General features: G+C 40.6%; 1 protein-coding gene across 4 annotated transcripts in view; it reads left to right on the top strand.

The window, feature by feature from the left end:
• MEIS1 (Meis homeobox 1) overlaps positions 1-16,939 on the top strand; it is a 108,821-nt gene that overhangs the window by 73,940 nt on the left and 17,942 nt on the right. For all 4 annotated transcript variants that reach the window (XM_083856944.1, XM_083856947.1, XM_083856945.1 and 1 more), the window contains exon 9: positions 11,664-11,740. In XM_083856944.1, the coding sequence (XP_083713070.1) occupies positions 11,664-11,740 (77 nt within the window). The remainder of the gene's footprint in view (positions 1-11,663; positions 11,741-16,939) is intronic.

Here is a 16,939-nt window from a genome sequence, read left to right as displayed (position 1 = left end):
CACGAATATCTGCACTCGAATGCAAAGCTTGGTTCCACCAACACTCTCTGAGGGAGGATACAGTTAGGTCTTTGGAGGCTTTTGAAATTGGTAGAGACCTGCGTTGAATTTGGAGGAAAACATTATTTTTTTATGAGGGAGTCCTCTTGGTCCAAGAAGTTTTCCAAGAGGAAAGAGTGACCTCCTGGTCTGAGCCTTTTTAGTGATGTTTTTATAAGGACAAGAATCAAAGCATAGTGAATTTGTGGGCAGATACATGCTAATTTAGGGATAAATCTGGAGATTTGGAAAATTGTGATGTGCCTTTTCCCAACTCTCAGGAGATCTAAATCACCCTTTTTTTGGTGCATGTTCTTGTGCATAGAAATATCGTCCTGGGAACATGAATCTGCTTTATTCTGAAATTGATTAGCATTATCAGACCTGTTTCTTTGCTAAGTTGGGTACATAATTAATTAGAGCATTTGTTTTCTTTTGGAGACTTCTCAGTTCATCTCTCAGAGTTAATTTTTAAGGCCAGCCTGATCAGAAGGTGGATGTACAGGCCTATACCCTGAAGCCAGTCAAAGGGATTTCACACTCTAAATGGGTGTAGATAAATGAATTCTCTAGCCAGAAAGCAGAATTGCTTAGTCAAGTTTACCGAGTTAAAACTTGTCTGTATTATTCATATATGCGATTGCACTGAACTTGGGTTATTTTAGCAGAAGAGAACTCATTAGACCTAAGGAATGAAGGAGGGAATTTATGAGGGACTCTCATTTTAAAGGTAAAAATAATGGAGAGTGAACTTATGGGGAGGTAAAAGCTGGGATGGATAAAATGAGAGTGCCTGAAATAGCGGGTTGGGTGCTGGAAAGTGAAGCCCAGCTCTAGCCCAGGTAAATTGCATTTGAATTTCAAGCTCAGATCTGTATGCACTCTTCTTTGGCAGATGTTGAATTGATAATGCCTGTGTGTTAAAGAATTCTGATTGTTTCTTTTGCCACCTTCACAGCTTATGAAAATGCAAGTAGCCCTGCCTAATGAATATTAATAAGAGTGATAGCTGGATAACACACAAGCCTGTGGCTCTTTGGAGGTTGGATGGGGTTTGTTGGAGGATTGTTGTGACTGGGAATTTACATGCTTTTTAAGAATAAACTTCCTGAAAGCTTTTACATTCTCCTTTAAAAAGCTGATGTTTGTTCACAGTAGAATGCTCATGTATGCAAGGGGGGTTTTTTCCCACTTTCCCTTTCTAGATACATGTGAGATTAGTACTACAGATGGCGTGTCCCTGTGTTTTAAAACAAGGCAATTTATTAGATGAGAGGAGAAAGAGGCCCCATCTCTTAAATTTACTTCAGTCCAGGGTTAATTGTATCGATAGCGACGGTTTATTTTATTTTGCTTGTTTATTTTTGCCTTTTCCCACACCCCATTCTCCCAGGCAGCTGTGGCAGTTATTAGCGGGGCAGGGAAATGACACTGATGAATTCTGCATCTCCAAATGTCCTAGGAGGCTTTAAAGCCCATTTTATGCAGTTAGTTAATCGGGCAGCTCGTTAGGCCCATTGCTGGACCTCACACATGGCAATTCTAATTGCAGGGATAGTTGTGGAGTGGCTGGAGGATGGAAGGGCTCCCAGGACATGGCTCTTCAGCTGGAGCCCTGCTGCCTGGAGCTGGTTGGAGCTCCCAGTGATGCCTTAAGTTTCAGCTTTCATATTTTCACATTCTGTGCTGCCTAGGGGTGTAGATCTGAGCCTCATGTTAAGTGTTAGTCAGCTCTTCACAGAGCAAGTCAACAAAACAAATCCTTTTCCTGCTGAAGACCAAGGACAACTTTCAGCCCCAAAAGCACAAACAAGGGTGACTGAAGGGAGGAACAAGAAGGATGGGACTTCACAATCTGAAACTGGAATTGGACAATTCAACCCCAAGATGCAAATAGACCAAAACTTATAAAAATGTAAGACTTTGTGACCATTCAGCCATTTAGTGACCATTTTGGGTCCATGTTGGGTGTAGCCCTAGTCAGGCCCTGTCCTGCCCAAGGTGGATCCTGGAGGCCTTTCAATAAATATTTACTTTATTCTCTGGCTCTGTTCAGTCTCTGTTCCAGGTCAGCCTTCCCATCACCAGTGATGCCAAGCAGTGTTAGGGCTCTGTGGTGAAAATGGCAAAATCCCTCTGTTTCTGCCAGTGCTGCTCTCCAGCTCTGCTGGAACAATCCTCTCCAGACCTTTGTTTACTCACTTGTAAAAATACCTATTACCAACCTTTCTGCCTGTGTCATAGGTCCCATTTGATCTGCTCTTCTTCCCCTGGACTCTGTTCCCAAAACTGCTAATTATGCAAAAACACAAGGTGCCCTTTTTTAATAGCTTCCTGCTTATTGAGAGCTGCAGGGGCAGGTTGAAAAGGAGGGTAAGAGTGGGTCAGATCTCAAAAGGCAAACAGAATCAGAGATATATTTATTTATTATTAAAAGAAACCCACAGTCTTGTCTTGATAATAAGGACTGCTGTAATGCTACATGGGGTGGAGTTCTTTTTCAGAGTAATGGTTTAAGGCTGGGGTACTCTTGGAGGGTTTCATGAAGGCTCAGTGAGGGGATTTAATGAAGATTTGGGGATTAAGATGCCTCTGCATTATCATTTCTGCCAAATACGTAAAAGGACTTACTGTGCATTCACTTTACAAGTAAACTTAACTCTTTCTAAAAGCTTTGAAACATGAGGGAAACCCCCAGCTCCAAAACAGAAACACATGCATGCAGTGCATTTCCCCTTTTTGCAAAAGGCCTTTTCTTTCCCTTCTCTTGTCATGACAAAAAGGCTTAATTTTTTTTTTTTTTAGCCAATATAAGGGGAGAGGGAAGAGGGGAGGGGGGGAGAGAGTCATTAAAATGCAGTTCTCTCAATTACGTCCCGTTATTTGTCATCTTTATTGCTTTTCTATAGTTTTTCATTGCACCTTTAATGGCAAGCCTGGTCAGGAAAGGTGAGCTGGAATGTGAGAGCACACTTGGCTGTGCCAGTGCCTACGAGCTGTGCTCCAATCCCCAGTCCCTGCAGATTTTAATGTCCCCACAGACTGCTGGCAGCCTGCTTCCAGCTGTGGCAGGCATGATGCAGTGAATTGCTTTTCAATGTTCTTTACTCAAATAGGCAGTAATTACAAGCTTAAAGAGGTTTAGTGGTCCAGTAAACTACATAATCACCCCTGAATTAGCCTGGGCTCATCAGTTGCAGTCCAGCAACCTCAAGACTGCTGTTTGTATGCAGGCTTTATCACGTAGCAACCTGAGCAGCAGGTGTGGAACAGCAAGAATCCCCCATAAACACAACTGTCTACTGGGGACAATGATCTCTAATGAGATGAGGCTACAGCATCACTGTAATTTAAGTGGGAAAATTAACGCCAGAGAATGTGCACTACTTCCAAGAGTCTCTGCTTCTTCAGAGAGCAGCAGTGTTTTCCTAGTTTTTTTCTTTTTTTTCTCCTTCTTTCTGTTTTTTAAAGACCTTTAAATGCTTCTTCTTCTTCTTTTTTTTTTTTTTTTTTTTTTTTTTTTTCATGAAGAACACATTGTGGTTTTGCTTATAAGTGAGTGGTCTTTATTCTTTTACAAGGATATGTTGTGAATATTTAATGGTGGACAGGGCATCTGTTCAAGGACTTTCCATGCCAACAAAGCAGCATTGCAAAATAGCAGCTTTATCTTTTCGTTTCCTTCCTCGGTGGTAGTTTTCTTTTTTTGCTTGTTTTGTTTTCAAACAGAAAATGTAAAATAGAATGTAACCCCTCTCATCTTGGTGTTGAACCATTGGCACCTCTATGTGTTGGTTGCCTTGAACTCTCTTTGTATGATGGCTTGGTCCCTTCCATGAAAAAAGGAGTTCATGCTCCTGGCAGGAGGCTTCCCAATTTGCTTGGTGCCTGCTCCTTAAGGGTGCTCCCACCTTGGGAAACCTGCTTAAAGCTCCTGTTCCTTCCAAAATCCTGAAGTTCATATTCTGGATCTGGCTGAATACAGCAACCTTCCATCAACCTGATCACGCAGGTGTGTAGAGTAGGGATGGAGGCACAGGGAAGAGTGTTTTTTAATCCCTCCCTTACAGAGGGAGCTCCTGATGCTCCAGAGACAGCCTGGGAAAAAGAGGGAAAAGCACAAATAAAAGCTTTCAGCTTAACTCCATGGGATTACAGCTGCTGGCACTGGCGTTTCCCAGAGATTGTAGAGTTATTTCCGAGCCCACCTGTTTAGAAAGTCATTTGAGGTAGATAAGGACAGTGACTTATTGCTGAGAAAAGGCTTCTGGTTAGGAGATATTTACCTGGGCTAATCTGTCTTAGGCTGGCTCTAAAAACAACAGCAGTGCTTTCATGGAGTTATCAGGTAGTCAGGATTTCTTTTGGCGTGCCGGTGATATTTTTTTCTTCCTTCCCAAAAGCTGCTCACCCAGGGAAGGCTGGGGTTTGCCTTCCTGCCTTTTCACAGCTGCCTGATAAAGATGTTGGCTTAACTGAAAAGCTGGGTTTAAGGCTGTGAATTTTAGCTCTAAGGGGGTTGCAGTCAGATGATGCATTTCCTCGGTTCCTTTGGTGTCACTTGGTTGTAGTGTCTCACATTTTTTGACTGTGTGCTGCGTTGAGGAGAATTTTGCTAATCTTTTGGATGCAATTTTTCCTTTAATTTCCCTGTCCTTGGCCAGTTTCAGGCTGTAGAATAAAAACAATAACAGCAATAATAAAGAAAAACGACAGAGGATGCAAAAGTGCATTGCCCAGGTCACATTAGCACACATAGTCTTGATCCTGGAGTAAAAAAAATCCCTTCTTAAGTGTATTAAGCAAAGTTAATGTGTATGTGCAAGCTCCGTGTGTGTGTGTTTCTGTGTGCACATGCATGCAGGCACCAGAGGAATGTTTAACATGGGAAAAGCTCCACTCAGTTACCCAGGTATGGTGTGGGAGTGTCTGCACAGACTCAGCTTGAGCTGAAAACCAGTAGGAGCCAGAGTAAACTCCAAACACTGAGGTCTATCAGAGTGTCTCCAAAAGGAAATAGCAGGAGCACCATTGCTTGGACTAGCTAAAGCTCAACTGGAAAAGGCAGTGGGTAATAATATATGGTATGGAAGGAATAATATTGTAGCAGCCAGGAGATGGATTAGATGAGTTAAAAGGTTTTTCCATTTTCTGACTTCTGTAATATCCTGTGCAAGGGATGATCTGAACTTTTTTCCTTAATGAGTGCTCACATTATGAGTAATTTGATGGGGCCACCAGAGAAGTATTGGCAGTGCATCCCAAGCCATACCATGTCTCTCCATCAGCCTTGGAAAGGATATTTATGTTAGTGAGTGCCAAAACTTGTTCACAGACAACTCTTGCAAGAAAATTATTTACAAAAGGGCAAATGGGAAAAAAGGAAAAGCTTTTTTTTTTTCTCCCTGCATAACTTCTTCATTAAAAAGGGTCGCTGTTGCCAGTACCTCTTTTCCCTCCTTGTAAACCCCCACAAAGGAAACGTCTCCTCCCCAACTCTGCCTGCAAAACCATCCCAACCCCAGTTCAATCAGGTTGGCTGTGAACACACATTCAGATTTTAAAATTTCTGGGATATTTCCTCTGTGTTTTACACCCTGCTTTTGCCTTAGGAGAGTCAGATTCTGCCTCCTTTCCTCACCTTTTATTTTTTGGCAGGGTTGCCAAAGCAGCCTGCAGACCCTGTTGTAAGGGCAAGGACAGGCAGTGTCTCAGAGCCCATCTCATAGGGATGTGCTGATGCAGAAGCCCAAAGCAACAGCTCATTGGCCTCACCATAGGGATACAGGCGAGTCAAAGGGATGCAGCATTTAGCCACACTGCATATTTTGATTCATCTTTGACTTTAGAAGACCAAGCTCATCTGTTGATTTTGTGTTCGTAGCCTGAAGTTCAATAACTCCAGCAGCACCGGGATTTATTAACAGCAATGTTGCAAAAAAAGACCTTACTGGGGGATGTTAAATTGTTACAATAAGTTGAGGAAATATTTTCTTTTGAAAGAGGAAAAAAGCTGGCTTTGTGTGCGGCATGACCGTGTCATACGGACGATGTTTTCTTGCTGTGATGAAAAAGCGACGAGAAGCTTGAAATGCCGAGGCCAGCTCGCACTTCAATAGCATTATCAGGCTGACTCACTACTCTCAGCCAAGGAAAAGACTGTACAAACTTTGCACAGGCTTTTTTTTTTTTTTCCCTCCCAGCCTCAGAGATGCATTTCTAATAAAACAACTTCCTTCTCAGTGTTTTAGTATTTCCTCCAATGTGCGAGCCAGTCCCATGGGATAAACAGGATCGAGTTTGCAGCTTCCGAGTTGAATTTTTTTTTCCTTCTTCCCCCCCCCCCCCCCCCCCAGGTCACCTCCACTTGGAAACTTTTTACAGCCTTGGCTGAATATAAAGCAGGTCACAGGGATGGTCTATAAACCTATTCAGGCAGCCTGCAAAATAGGCAAGGGGGCTCCACGCGTTCTCTTTATCGCTCCCTCTCAACATGATGAAGAAAGGAGGTTGCAATCTTATGACTTTATGGATAGTGATCCAACCATTTTTTGGCTACTTTCTGAGTGCAGAAACCCCCTGTTATTCTTTAGGAGGCCAGAATGTGTGAGGATCTAGGGCTCAACTGCTATAAATTCAAGCTCTGTTCTTAGACTACACCATGCACTGCTTTTGTAATGCAAATGGAAGGCACAAAGTGTCCCTTTGATAATGTGCAGTCAGGAGACAAAAAAAGCATTCACTGCAACAGTAAAACTAATTCATAAAGCTGAGAGACAATAGGAAAGCATTATGGATATTAAAAAAAAATAGTAATTTCTCATAGATCAACTTGATCATTAATGTAAACAGTTCAAATGCAAACCAAAAGGAAGCTGGGGAAGGGGAGAGACCCAAATGGCTGTGCTGCCACCTTAGCTAACCCTGGACAAGTTTGGGTAAAGCAAGAATTTAGAGTTCAGCATAAAGTCAATGCACAGTTTGTCACTGGAGGGCTGATCCTTGGGCTTTATTCTGGATACTGAGTTAGGCTGGATTTCTCTTCAGAAACAAGAAAATCACAGCGCTGGGATTTTTTCCCCCCTTTTTTATTTTGATGTTAGAAAGCAGTTAATAAACACTCCTGGGGCATAAATTTTAAGGGGGTGATTTCTCTTCATCACCTACCAGAGTTTACCTCAAGGTCATCTCACCTTGGTGCACTACACTGAGCCCTGGAGGAGGCAGAGGACTGGAAGGAAAGGGGATAAAAGGGCTTCTGAAATGGTTCTCTCCAGCCAAGCCACGATAAGGGCAATGCTGGATGGTAACCACAGCCTCCCCCAAACCAGATCCTGCAGCTTTTCCCTTGGGCATTGCCTCTGCCTGGGTGCTGTGGGAGAGCTGCTTGGTGTTGAGCTGCTTTGGTGCCATGAGGAATTAGTAATCCAGGGCTGGGTGAGAGGGGCAGGATGATTTTCCCATTTTTCTGGCTGCTGCAGAGGAGGAGGGGAGAGACTGCTGTTGATGCCTGGTTACAGATAAGATAAAGTCTGTCCTGGCATCCAGCATTTGCTGCCTGGGGTGGGAAATTAGAGGAAAGGAGTACATTTGGACAAGGTGTGGTATTAAGAGACAGCCTTGGATGCTTTCCATCTGTACCTAATGGAGACTTCACCCACCATCTGTAGTCAAAGGTGATTTAAAAGTAAAAAAATCTTATTGTTTTGCTAAAAAATGCTCTCCAGCTGCATTAAAAAATGGGCTTTTATTAAGACTGCTGCTTGCTAAATACCATTCATAAAACAGTGACGAGAAAATATGATGGAAAGTTAAATTTTTCTCTCTGTCACTTTGATTTCTTTGTTACTGCTAAAATGACTGCTCTGACTCATATTTTGCATAGTTATTTTTACCTTTTCAAATGTTCCTTAACTGTTCATATTACCCTGGGCAAATCCCCCAGGGATAATTTTCATTTGCATGCAGACTTTGATGGTGTTATTAAGCAATCACTTTCTGTACTAAGTCATTATTAAAAGTAATACCACAGAGCCTCAAAAACACATTAATGGTGCCAAACAATCCACATTTCAGTGCTAGATTTATGAAAAGGGAAAAGCACAAGGTCTCATATCATTTGGTGGATGCTGCTCTATAGCTCTGTAGCAGCAGCAGGCTTGATCAGAGAATATCAGAGCCAAACTCAGAGCCCTTATCTGTTGTCAGCCTTTTTTTTTTTTTTTTTTTTTTTTTTTTTTTTTTACCTGCCTGCTTCCTACTTGGTTTTCCCCTTGGATTTTACCCTTTTCCTCTGGCCTTGGCAAGGAAGCCTGTCTGGAATACACGAGCTGGGCTGGTTCTGGGAAGGAGGGTCAGCCTTCCCATCTGTAATCACTGTTTTATGGCTTTCCACTCGAGGTGTTAATGCAGATCAAATGGAAAACAGTCCAGCATGAGTGTTACAGCTCCTCGTGCTGCCCTGCACACGGTCTCCCAATCGTTAATTCTGATTATAAGACCTAAAGGTAATTCTGTTTGCTCTCCTAATGCATTGCTGCTCTCCCGGTGGTCCGGAGTCTCTTTTCTCCAATTCCCATCTTGATCAATTGTTTGCAAATAATTAAGCTTTTAAGAGATAATGGGTAGGAGCTAATGTACACAGCAAAGTAAAGGTCTCAAGTCACTGTTTATTGAACAGTTTGCCTTGATATCCCAAAGTGATCCAGAGTGATATGTGGACTTGTCACCTGGAGTCACTGCAGTGTTTTCTAGTCATTCTTCCCTATATATTTATATATTTAGTAAAATTATAGAATGTCTCAAGTTTGCAGGGACCCATAAGGATCAAATCCAGCTTTCTTCTCCTCACAAGACTACCTTAAACTTAATCATTTGTCTAAGGTATGTTTTATACATGTTCATACAAGTATAATCCATATACACAAATATAAATAGATATTTAGATATATAGATATACAGATATATAGATATGTCCATATCTATGTGCATTTGTCTATATTCCTTCAAACAGCCATTAGAAAGTTTTCAGAAGACACTGGTGATTCTTGCATAGGTGGGGCAAAGACCAACAGCAGCAGTTTTGATTGAATTTCCTATTTCTTCATAAAATGGCAGTTCTCAGGGTTTCCCTCTCCCCTCTCTGTTGCAATGTGATGTCTGCCTTTGCCTGCAGCACAGGCCTTCCAAGCCCTGTGGGTGGGAATGCAACAAGGCTTTGAGTGTTTTTATAGCAACCTAGCCCCTGGCACGCCAGTTCTTTGTCAAATCATTTCTATTATTTTATTTTATTTTTAGTCTGCGCAAGGAACGGCTCGTATGATCCACGGAAAGCTTATATAATAATGTTGCTTAGTGTTTAAGATTACTTTAAAACCACACGGAATCATAGTTAAAAAGCCTGCCTCGTTGTGACCCTTTAGCTAAGAGGGATTAGCTGTGTGAAATCCCAGTTCTGTCATGTGCTTATGGCAATTACAGATTTATCATGAAATTAAAAGTTTATGCTGTACTAGGATATGAAAAAAAAGGAAAATTAATCAGATGACCTTAGACATAACCACAATTTGAGGAATTTGTAGTTTGAGACTTTTAAAGCAATTATTTTTACAGTGACAATATTATTCTGATGGCTAATTTTATCCAGTCTTGTCTATTAAAAAAAAAATGTCCAGAACAATTGAAAATTGCTTAATGGAGACAGACTTCTCAATTCCAATAGCTAGAGGCTGTCTAGTAATTATTGCTTGCTGCATGAAATTAGACACAGTTTGTTCAATTACTTAAAATTAGATCACATGTAAGGTGGCAAAGCAAAATAAGAAAAAAAAAAAAAGAATAATTCTGTCCTCGCTTGATAGCAAAGCAATGAAATGAGAAGTAAGCTGTAAAGATGAAAATGTTACAAATCATCTCTGTAGGGTTTGGGATTTGTTGAAGGGAAGAAAAATGTTGTGTTCAGATAGATGGACGTAAGTATGACTGCTGTGGTTGGATGTGTGTAGAAGGCAGATGGTGAAATACATGCTATATTTCTGCATGTGCAAAATGCAAATTGCCCATGATAAAGGAGTCAGGTCCCCTTCCCTCTGTTTTTCACTTCACAATTCTGGAGCTGTTTCATGTACACACAGAAAATGCAAGGGATGGTTTACAGGTGTGCAGGTTGTCTGTGGGCTTCCTGTCAGGAGAACAACAGTACTTTAAAAAGAATTGAAAATTCCTCAACATTTTTGGGTGAAAAAAGATTAAAAGTCTCTTATGGAGCTGATGGCCATGGTGGTGTGCTTTGAAATGGATGTGTTGAGTTAAGAGAAGTTGCTGGAGTTACAACAAAAATAATCCCTGTTTGGTAACGTGAGGTGATACTTGCATGTTAACATAGCCATGAGAAGTCAGACTATGCTGTTTACAAGAATATGTAAAATCTGCTAAATAGCTATAATACCAATAAGATTGTGGAACTTTATGAGGTTTTAAATTCTTATGCTTTGCAAGGTTTCATTTTATGTCTCATGTGATATTCCACTGAAGAATACATCCAGAGGATAAGGGATTATTTGGGGGTGAAAAAAAGGATGAATGTGTACCAATAAATACTTTGTGACAATCAACTGCTAAATAGTGTTGGGATAGGACTATCCAGTTATATCAAATGATCTTTATTGAAATGCTGTTAAGCACCTTGCAGCAGTGCAGGTCTGAATCAGATATGTACTGAGACTTGGACATCCTGGTCAGGAGCTGAACCAGCTCCTCAAAACAAGACTTTTCCTTGAAACTGTTACATTTGCAGTATTTGGCCATTTCCTTTTGAGGCAGTGACATTTTTGCATGGATGGGAAGGAGAGAAATGATATTTCTACATTTCAGACTTGGCTGTGGTTTTTGCTGTTGATTTATTAAGCAATCTGTATTCATGCAGAAGCGAATTTTCCGAGAAAGCAAATCAAGTTCTCACAAGAAACTTATGATTGAATTATAACATTATCTTCAATTAAAGGAGTATTTATTTTCTGTCTCTTAGGATTAGCACAGCACAGCTATGCTAATGTCAGGCAAAAATGTGCTGATTGTTGACCTTGCATTGGCCTGTGTTCAACACACAGGCATTTGTTTATGTTCAGGATGCTGATCTTATTTGCAAATTATTTTGGGGCACTGGCAAGTTTTGCCTTCACTATCTCAGAAAACATCAATGTGCTTTAGTTTTGCAGAGAAGCGCTTTATCACATTCTTTGTTGTTCGTTAAAAACAAAAGAAAAAAGAGAAAAAAAATAGATTATTTGACTCTAATCGGTCATTTGAGACAAGTACAAAAAATTTTCAGCTAATGCAACAAATATCCTTCTCAAGTATCAAGGTACTGTCAGTATCCTGAGCAGTTATTTCTCCACTTCACTAATCTTTATAATTGGCTTGTCTTTTACTGCCATTAATTAAGTGATGTAGTAGCCCATTAATAATTATAAAAGAGTGACACACCTCAGCATTTTCACCTTTCAATAATAGATGTCATGCTTCTGTTTTGATTTGGTTTGGGGGTTCATTTTAATTTAAAATAAAAAGGGTGCCAAAAAAAGCACATGGTTTTAAATGTTTGTATTTATTTTGCTGTCTTATAGCACCCTTACCCTTCAGAAGAGCAGAAAAAGCAGTTGGCACAAGACACAGGGCTCACTATACTTCAAGTGAACAATTGGTAAGTAATTTTTTTTCTGATTTTTCCTTAGTGCTTCAGTGTCTGGCTCTTCCTTTGTGGTTTTGGGGACACAAGTTGCCCTTGTTGTTCTCCTCCCCAACAGTTTATTGATACAAAAGTGATATAACCTGGTGAGTGGTTGCAGGTGGTAGAAAGTGTGAGGTCTGCTACTGTATCTTATTTTCCCATCATTTGGGGAGATCTCAGTATATTCACATTTGATACCAGTCCTTTTTCTGGCTGAGGGTATCTGTTCTTCACTGGGAAGGCACATCCATTTGCAGAACATTGGTTTTGGAAGAGGTTCAGATGTTGGGGGCAGAAAAGGGACAATTGGTCCCATTTCTGCTGAGCATATTGTTATTTGGGGCTGGTGTCACACTTTTTATAGTGTTGCAAGAGTGGTTTTTCTTTTTGACTGGTGTTCTTGTATCTCTTTATCAGTTTGTTTTCAAAATCGAGTTTATGAATAAACTTTGAGGACAAGGTGGTTCTTTGCTGCTGAAGTACAATGGGGAGCAATTTTATTTATTTGCTCCCGCTAAGGGTTGGTGGAGCCCTTGCTCTGTTATAGCAGTGATTCATTTGAAGGAAGTCAGGATCAGTGCTGGTTTTGCAATGGATTTTGGGTTGCTAACTGTTTGGGGTGTGGTGAAGGCAGCCAGTGAAAATCACTCGTGATTTAAGTATCATACAGCAGCAAACCTCTTTTAAAAAAAGTTTGATTTATTGCCCTTTGATACTGCATCAAAATGTGGGTTCCTCCCACAATCCCAGAACAAGTGTCATACTTGAAGTGTATTGCAATCTAATACCTTGTAAAACTAAGTGTATCTAATTAATTGTCCTAATATTTTTAGATTAGTGTTTATGATGGGAAACCTTATCCTCTTTGAAGTAATACCCAGAAAATGGCCAAGGCAAACAGCAAGCCTGCTGAGGAAAAGGAATGCCAGTTTGCAGACAAAAGTTGTTGTTTTTTTTTCTCCTGTTCAATAAGTGTCAGAGATTAATATTACTGAAGCTCTGATTACATGGCCTAATCCATTTTAGTGAATAAATTTGGTCTTGATGTCCATTGCCCCTACATTAACAAACCCTCCTCTCTTAGAGAGCGTAGGAGCCTATGGGAGAGATTTCAGATATATTAAACCCCATTACAGAAAATGTAATTTCTGTCAATATAATCCCATGTATTCTTCAATTTAGTACTTTAGAGATAACAAGCTACTTACAATATATTTGCCTTTGGAGGATTAATTTACAAAGTGCACTATCTGGGAGACGCAGGCGGGCTCACATAAGCATAGCTTGTAAGGGTTATCAATTTCTGTGACCCCACAGCAGCCCTGGGAGATCAATTTTTTGAAGCCCTTTAAGATGCTGAATAAAGGAAAATGCCAAATACTTAGAGTATATGAAGTATGTTCCCAACATACTTTAAAATGGAGTAATAAAGGGCAAACCCCATAAAATTTACGTTTTACAAGGTAGAGTAACCCACAGTATTTTGGATCAGCCAGAAAAAAATTTGTGTTTGCTTCAACTTTACATCCTCTAGCTTTCATCCAGGTGTTACCCTAATTTTTATGGTTGTCCTTCAGTTTAAGAATGAGTGCTTTGGCCCACTGAGAAGCTGTGGATACTCATCAGGGTCTTGTTTAAGGATGAGGTGGAGATTGGGTGTGTTGCTTCTGTGGGGTCTGGGAGTGTGGGATTCAACATGGACAGATGTGTCAATTTGGGATGGTTCATCAAAAGAAATTGTTCAAGATGGTGAACATAGGATGGATTCAACTAAAGCTGGTGGAATTTCTCCAGAGTGACCTTCAGTGGGTTTTCTTTTAGTTTTCTTTCCAGGGTGTTTTTCAGTACCCATTTCTCCTCAAATATGAGGAGTTTTTACTTTGGCTTTGTGTCAGGTGTGTTATAAGTTCCTTATGTGCAAGGAAAAAAAGAAAAGAGGTCAAAATACATTATAACTGAAGTTTTGTGGATGTAGGGCAGACTTCCTCTGCTTGAGCTAGTTTGGTAATTCTGCCGCCGTGTTACAATTGTATAAATTATTGAGACAATTCCCCTTCTCTCCCCTGAGGCACGAGGATTTAACACTATAGAAGCAGTGGGGCTTTCCTAAATCACAGGTGGTGGGCAGAGATGCCAAAATACGGCAATTCAGCCCCTACTTTTTGGAATGGGTGCTAAGGGACAAGGAGACTGTGGAGCTGTTGCTGAGTGTGCAGGCTGCATGGGGAATACCCAGCCATGAGGTGACCAGTGAGCTTCTCATCCCCTCCCAAATCCTGAAATCCTGGGGGCTATGGAACAACCTTCTCAAACATTTTTGCTGGATCTCTTTTCTTCTAAGGCAATGTGCAGAAGCTAAATGTTTTGCTGCAGGGAAGAGCTAACATATAATTTCTGGTTATTTTTTTTGCCTTTCTTAAGCAGGCTCATAAGTCATTCAGCCACAACTCACAAAAAAAAAAAAAAAAAAAAAAAAAAAAAAAAAAAAAAAAAAAAAAAAAAAATTGCCTTCCTCCTTAGATTCTTCCAAACTTGTTAACACACATGTACATTTTTGTATTAATGATGAGTCATTGTAAATCACTGTTGCAGAGATTAAATAAAATGCTGAAGGGCAGGCTGGGTGCAGATCAGTCATAAATTATTGGCAGCAACACAGCATGTGGGAATACATGAAATGTGCATGAAAAACATAAACTCATGTCTAGTAGCATGGTCGTTAGCCCAGACTGGGAATGCTGAATTTTCTGGCTGGAATTAGAAGTTTGCCACAGACCAGTCAGTGAAGAGAGCATTTGTTTTCTGCAGATTGAAAGCATTTAAATAATTTTTTTTGTCATATTTAGAATGCCTTTCCAGTATGTGCTGGTTGCATACCTCAGTTCTTGGCCGTAACGAAAAAAAATGTTGATTTTCACATATGGACTTCCCTGGTGTTGGGGCTCCTCAGACTGATGCACAGAACCCCTGTTGATGGTGGAGGAGTCACAGGAATGGGGTGATGATGTGAGATGTGCCAGAAAATATATCCGTGAAAGGGCACATGTCTTTAAAAATACCACACTTCCTTTACCATGGCCTTTTTCATTGGGTTGTTTTGGGGTTTTTTTAAGTAATGAAATAATCCACACAGAGGATTTTTTCCCCTTCCCCCCCCGCCCCGACATGACAACTTTGCTTGTGAATCACAGTGTTGCCTTCTAGGACCACCTTTTTGCCTCAGTCAGGTTGTGGAGAGAGGGAGCCCTTACCCTGTTGCAAAATAAAAATAAATCTGTGGAAGGTATGAAGATAGCAGAGTTCAGATGTCATTAGTCCAAATGAACCATTCAGGTCTCTGTCCTATGAGTTGTTTAACCCCACAGCAGTTTAGGGTTTCCAAGCACAGTAATATGAACAAGAAGGGGCCACTTGTAGGATGCATATATGGATGTGGTGGAGACCTGAACAGGTACAGGTTAATAAGGTGCTTTTCCCAGGTGATAAAAGCAATGAATTGAAATATCCAGGTGTGATCCAATCACTTCTTACCTCAGCTGAGAGCCAGCCAGGCTGTATTGAACAATCCATATGGTTTTCTTGTTTACTACATCTCAGCTGAATCCCTTCCCATTAAGAGCTAATGGTGAATAATTACTGGTGGTAGTCTATGAAGAAGAGAGAGCAATTCTAATCAAGGGCTGCATTAGGTGTCAGACGCTTGTTTATGTTGTAGAAAAGTCTTGCTGCACACAGATAGATGTTTGTATACTTGCACAGTAATGTGCCCATATAACCTCACTGTATGTGCATGTCTATACGTGACTGTCTCTTTAAATAGTTCTGCATGAAAATTATCCAGAAAAAAAGAAAAAATAAAAAAATTGAGGATTCAAATCCTTAAAGCTCCAGCCTTTATTAAGTGTTTCCATTCTGCTTTTTTTCCAAATACCCTTGTGCTATCTAGGGCACAGCCCAGACAATGCTGAAGCAGCTAGTCAATATTTTATCTTGCCCTCATTCTTCCCTGCTTCGTTTGTTGAGCTGTATTCAATCGCTGCTTGAAGATGGAATTAATAATTACTGCTGGGCTTTCCTATGCCACTTACTGCTGAAATACCCAAGTCCTTCCCTGAACTCCACTTGCTTATATATGCACACAAGGTGGTGGATCTGCATGGTATTTTTGCAGTTACCCTGCAAAGAGAAGGAGAAGTGTTGTCATAGAGGTGACTCCAGCACAGTCACAAGTTTTTGGTTGGTCTGGGACTGTGAGCTGACTCAGAATTACAGTAATTTATTCTCATTTAGGGTCCAATGACCACTGAAACTTCATGTTTCATGGAAACTCCCAAGTTTTGAGTGCCTTGGTGGCTTACATTGGCAATGTCCACTGTGGGGTGTGCAGGAGAGAAGTAAGAAATCAGTAACTTACGGTGAAAGTTTTGGGTTCAATGATTTACCCAGTAGCTCTCAATCAGTCCAAGGAAGCAGCAGAGCTGAGTCCTCTTCTCCAGTGCAGCATTTGGCTGTATGAACCAGGTTTTCTTCTCTTCCTACCTTAGTCATTCAACTTTGACAAAGTTTATTACCTGTAGAAATAGATCTTTTATTTTATAGAGCCCTGGCCTGTTCCTATAACAGACATAATTGTCGTTGGGGTGCTGGAGGCATTGAGCCCTACCAAAAATGGTAGCATGAGCTGGTAACTGAGCTGTAATGAAGTGCATTAAAGACTGGGGTGCAAACAACTCTACTAATATGGTGTCCTAACTTTTGAGTTCTTGATTTTATATTCTTGGCTTCTTTAAATGTCAATTTTTAATATAATTTCCTAGGCTTGCAAAAATCTCAAAACAAACACCAACCGAACAGATTGGAAAAAATTATCAAATAACATAGTCAAAAAATTTCCCTTATCTTATTCTTGGGGTCAGATGAAGTGGATTTTACCAAAACCTTGTTAAAAAGACATTTCAAAAAGGCTCCAAGACCAGCCCAAAGATGAGTGTAGAAAATCAGAGATGGACTTGGGATAGGAAGACCTGTCTGCCTTGCTCTGTGTAGCACAGCCAGCTCAGAGAATAGGCCCAGAGAAACAATTTGTTACTCTTTTAGTCCCCTCACAACTCTCCTCCAGCAGGAAATTTCCAGCAGGAAATTTTCCTTCTCCCTCCATTTCTTTGCTCGTGG

Source organism: Zosterops lateralis, assembly GCF_965231275.1.
Source record: "Zosterops lateralis genome assembly, chromosome: 3".
NCBI lineage: Eukaryota > Metazoa > Chordata > Aves > Passeriformes > Zosteropidae > Zosterops > Zosterops lateralis.
The sequence above is the reverse complement of the archived record's forward strand: the minus strand, read 5'-3'. Positions and strand labels throughout refer to the sequence as shown.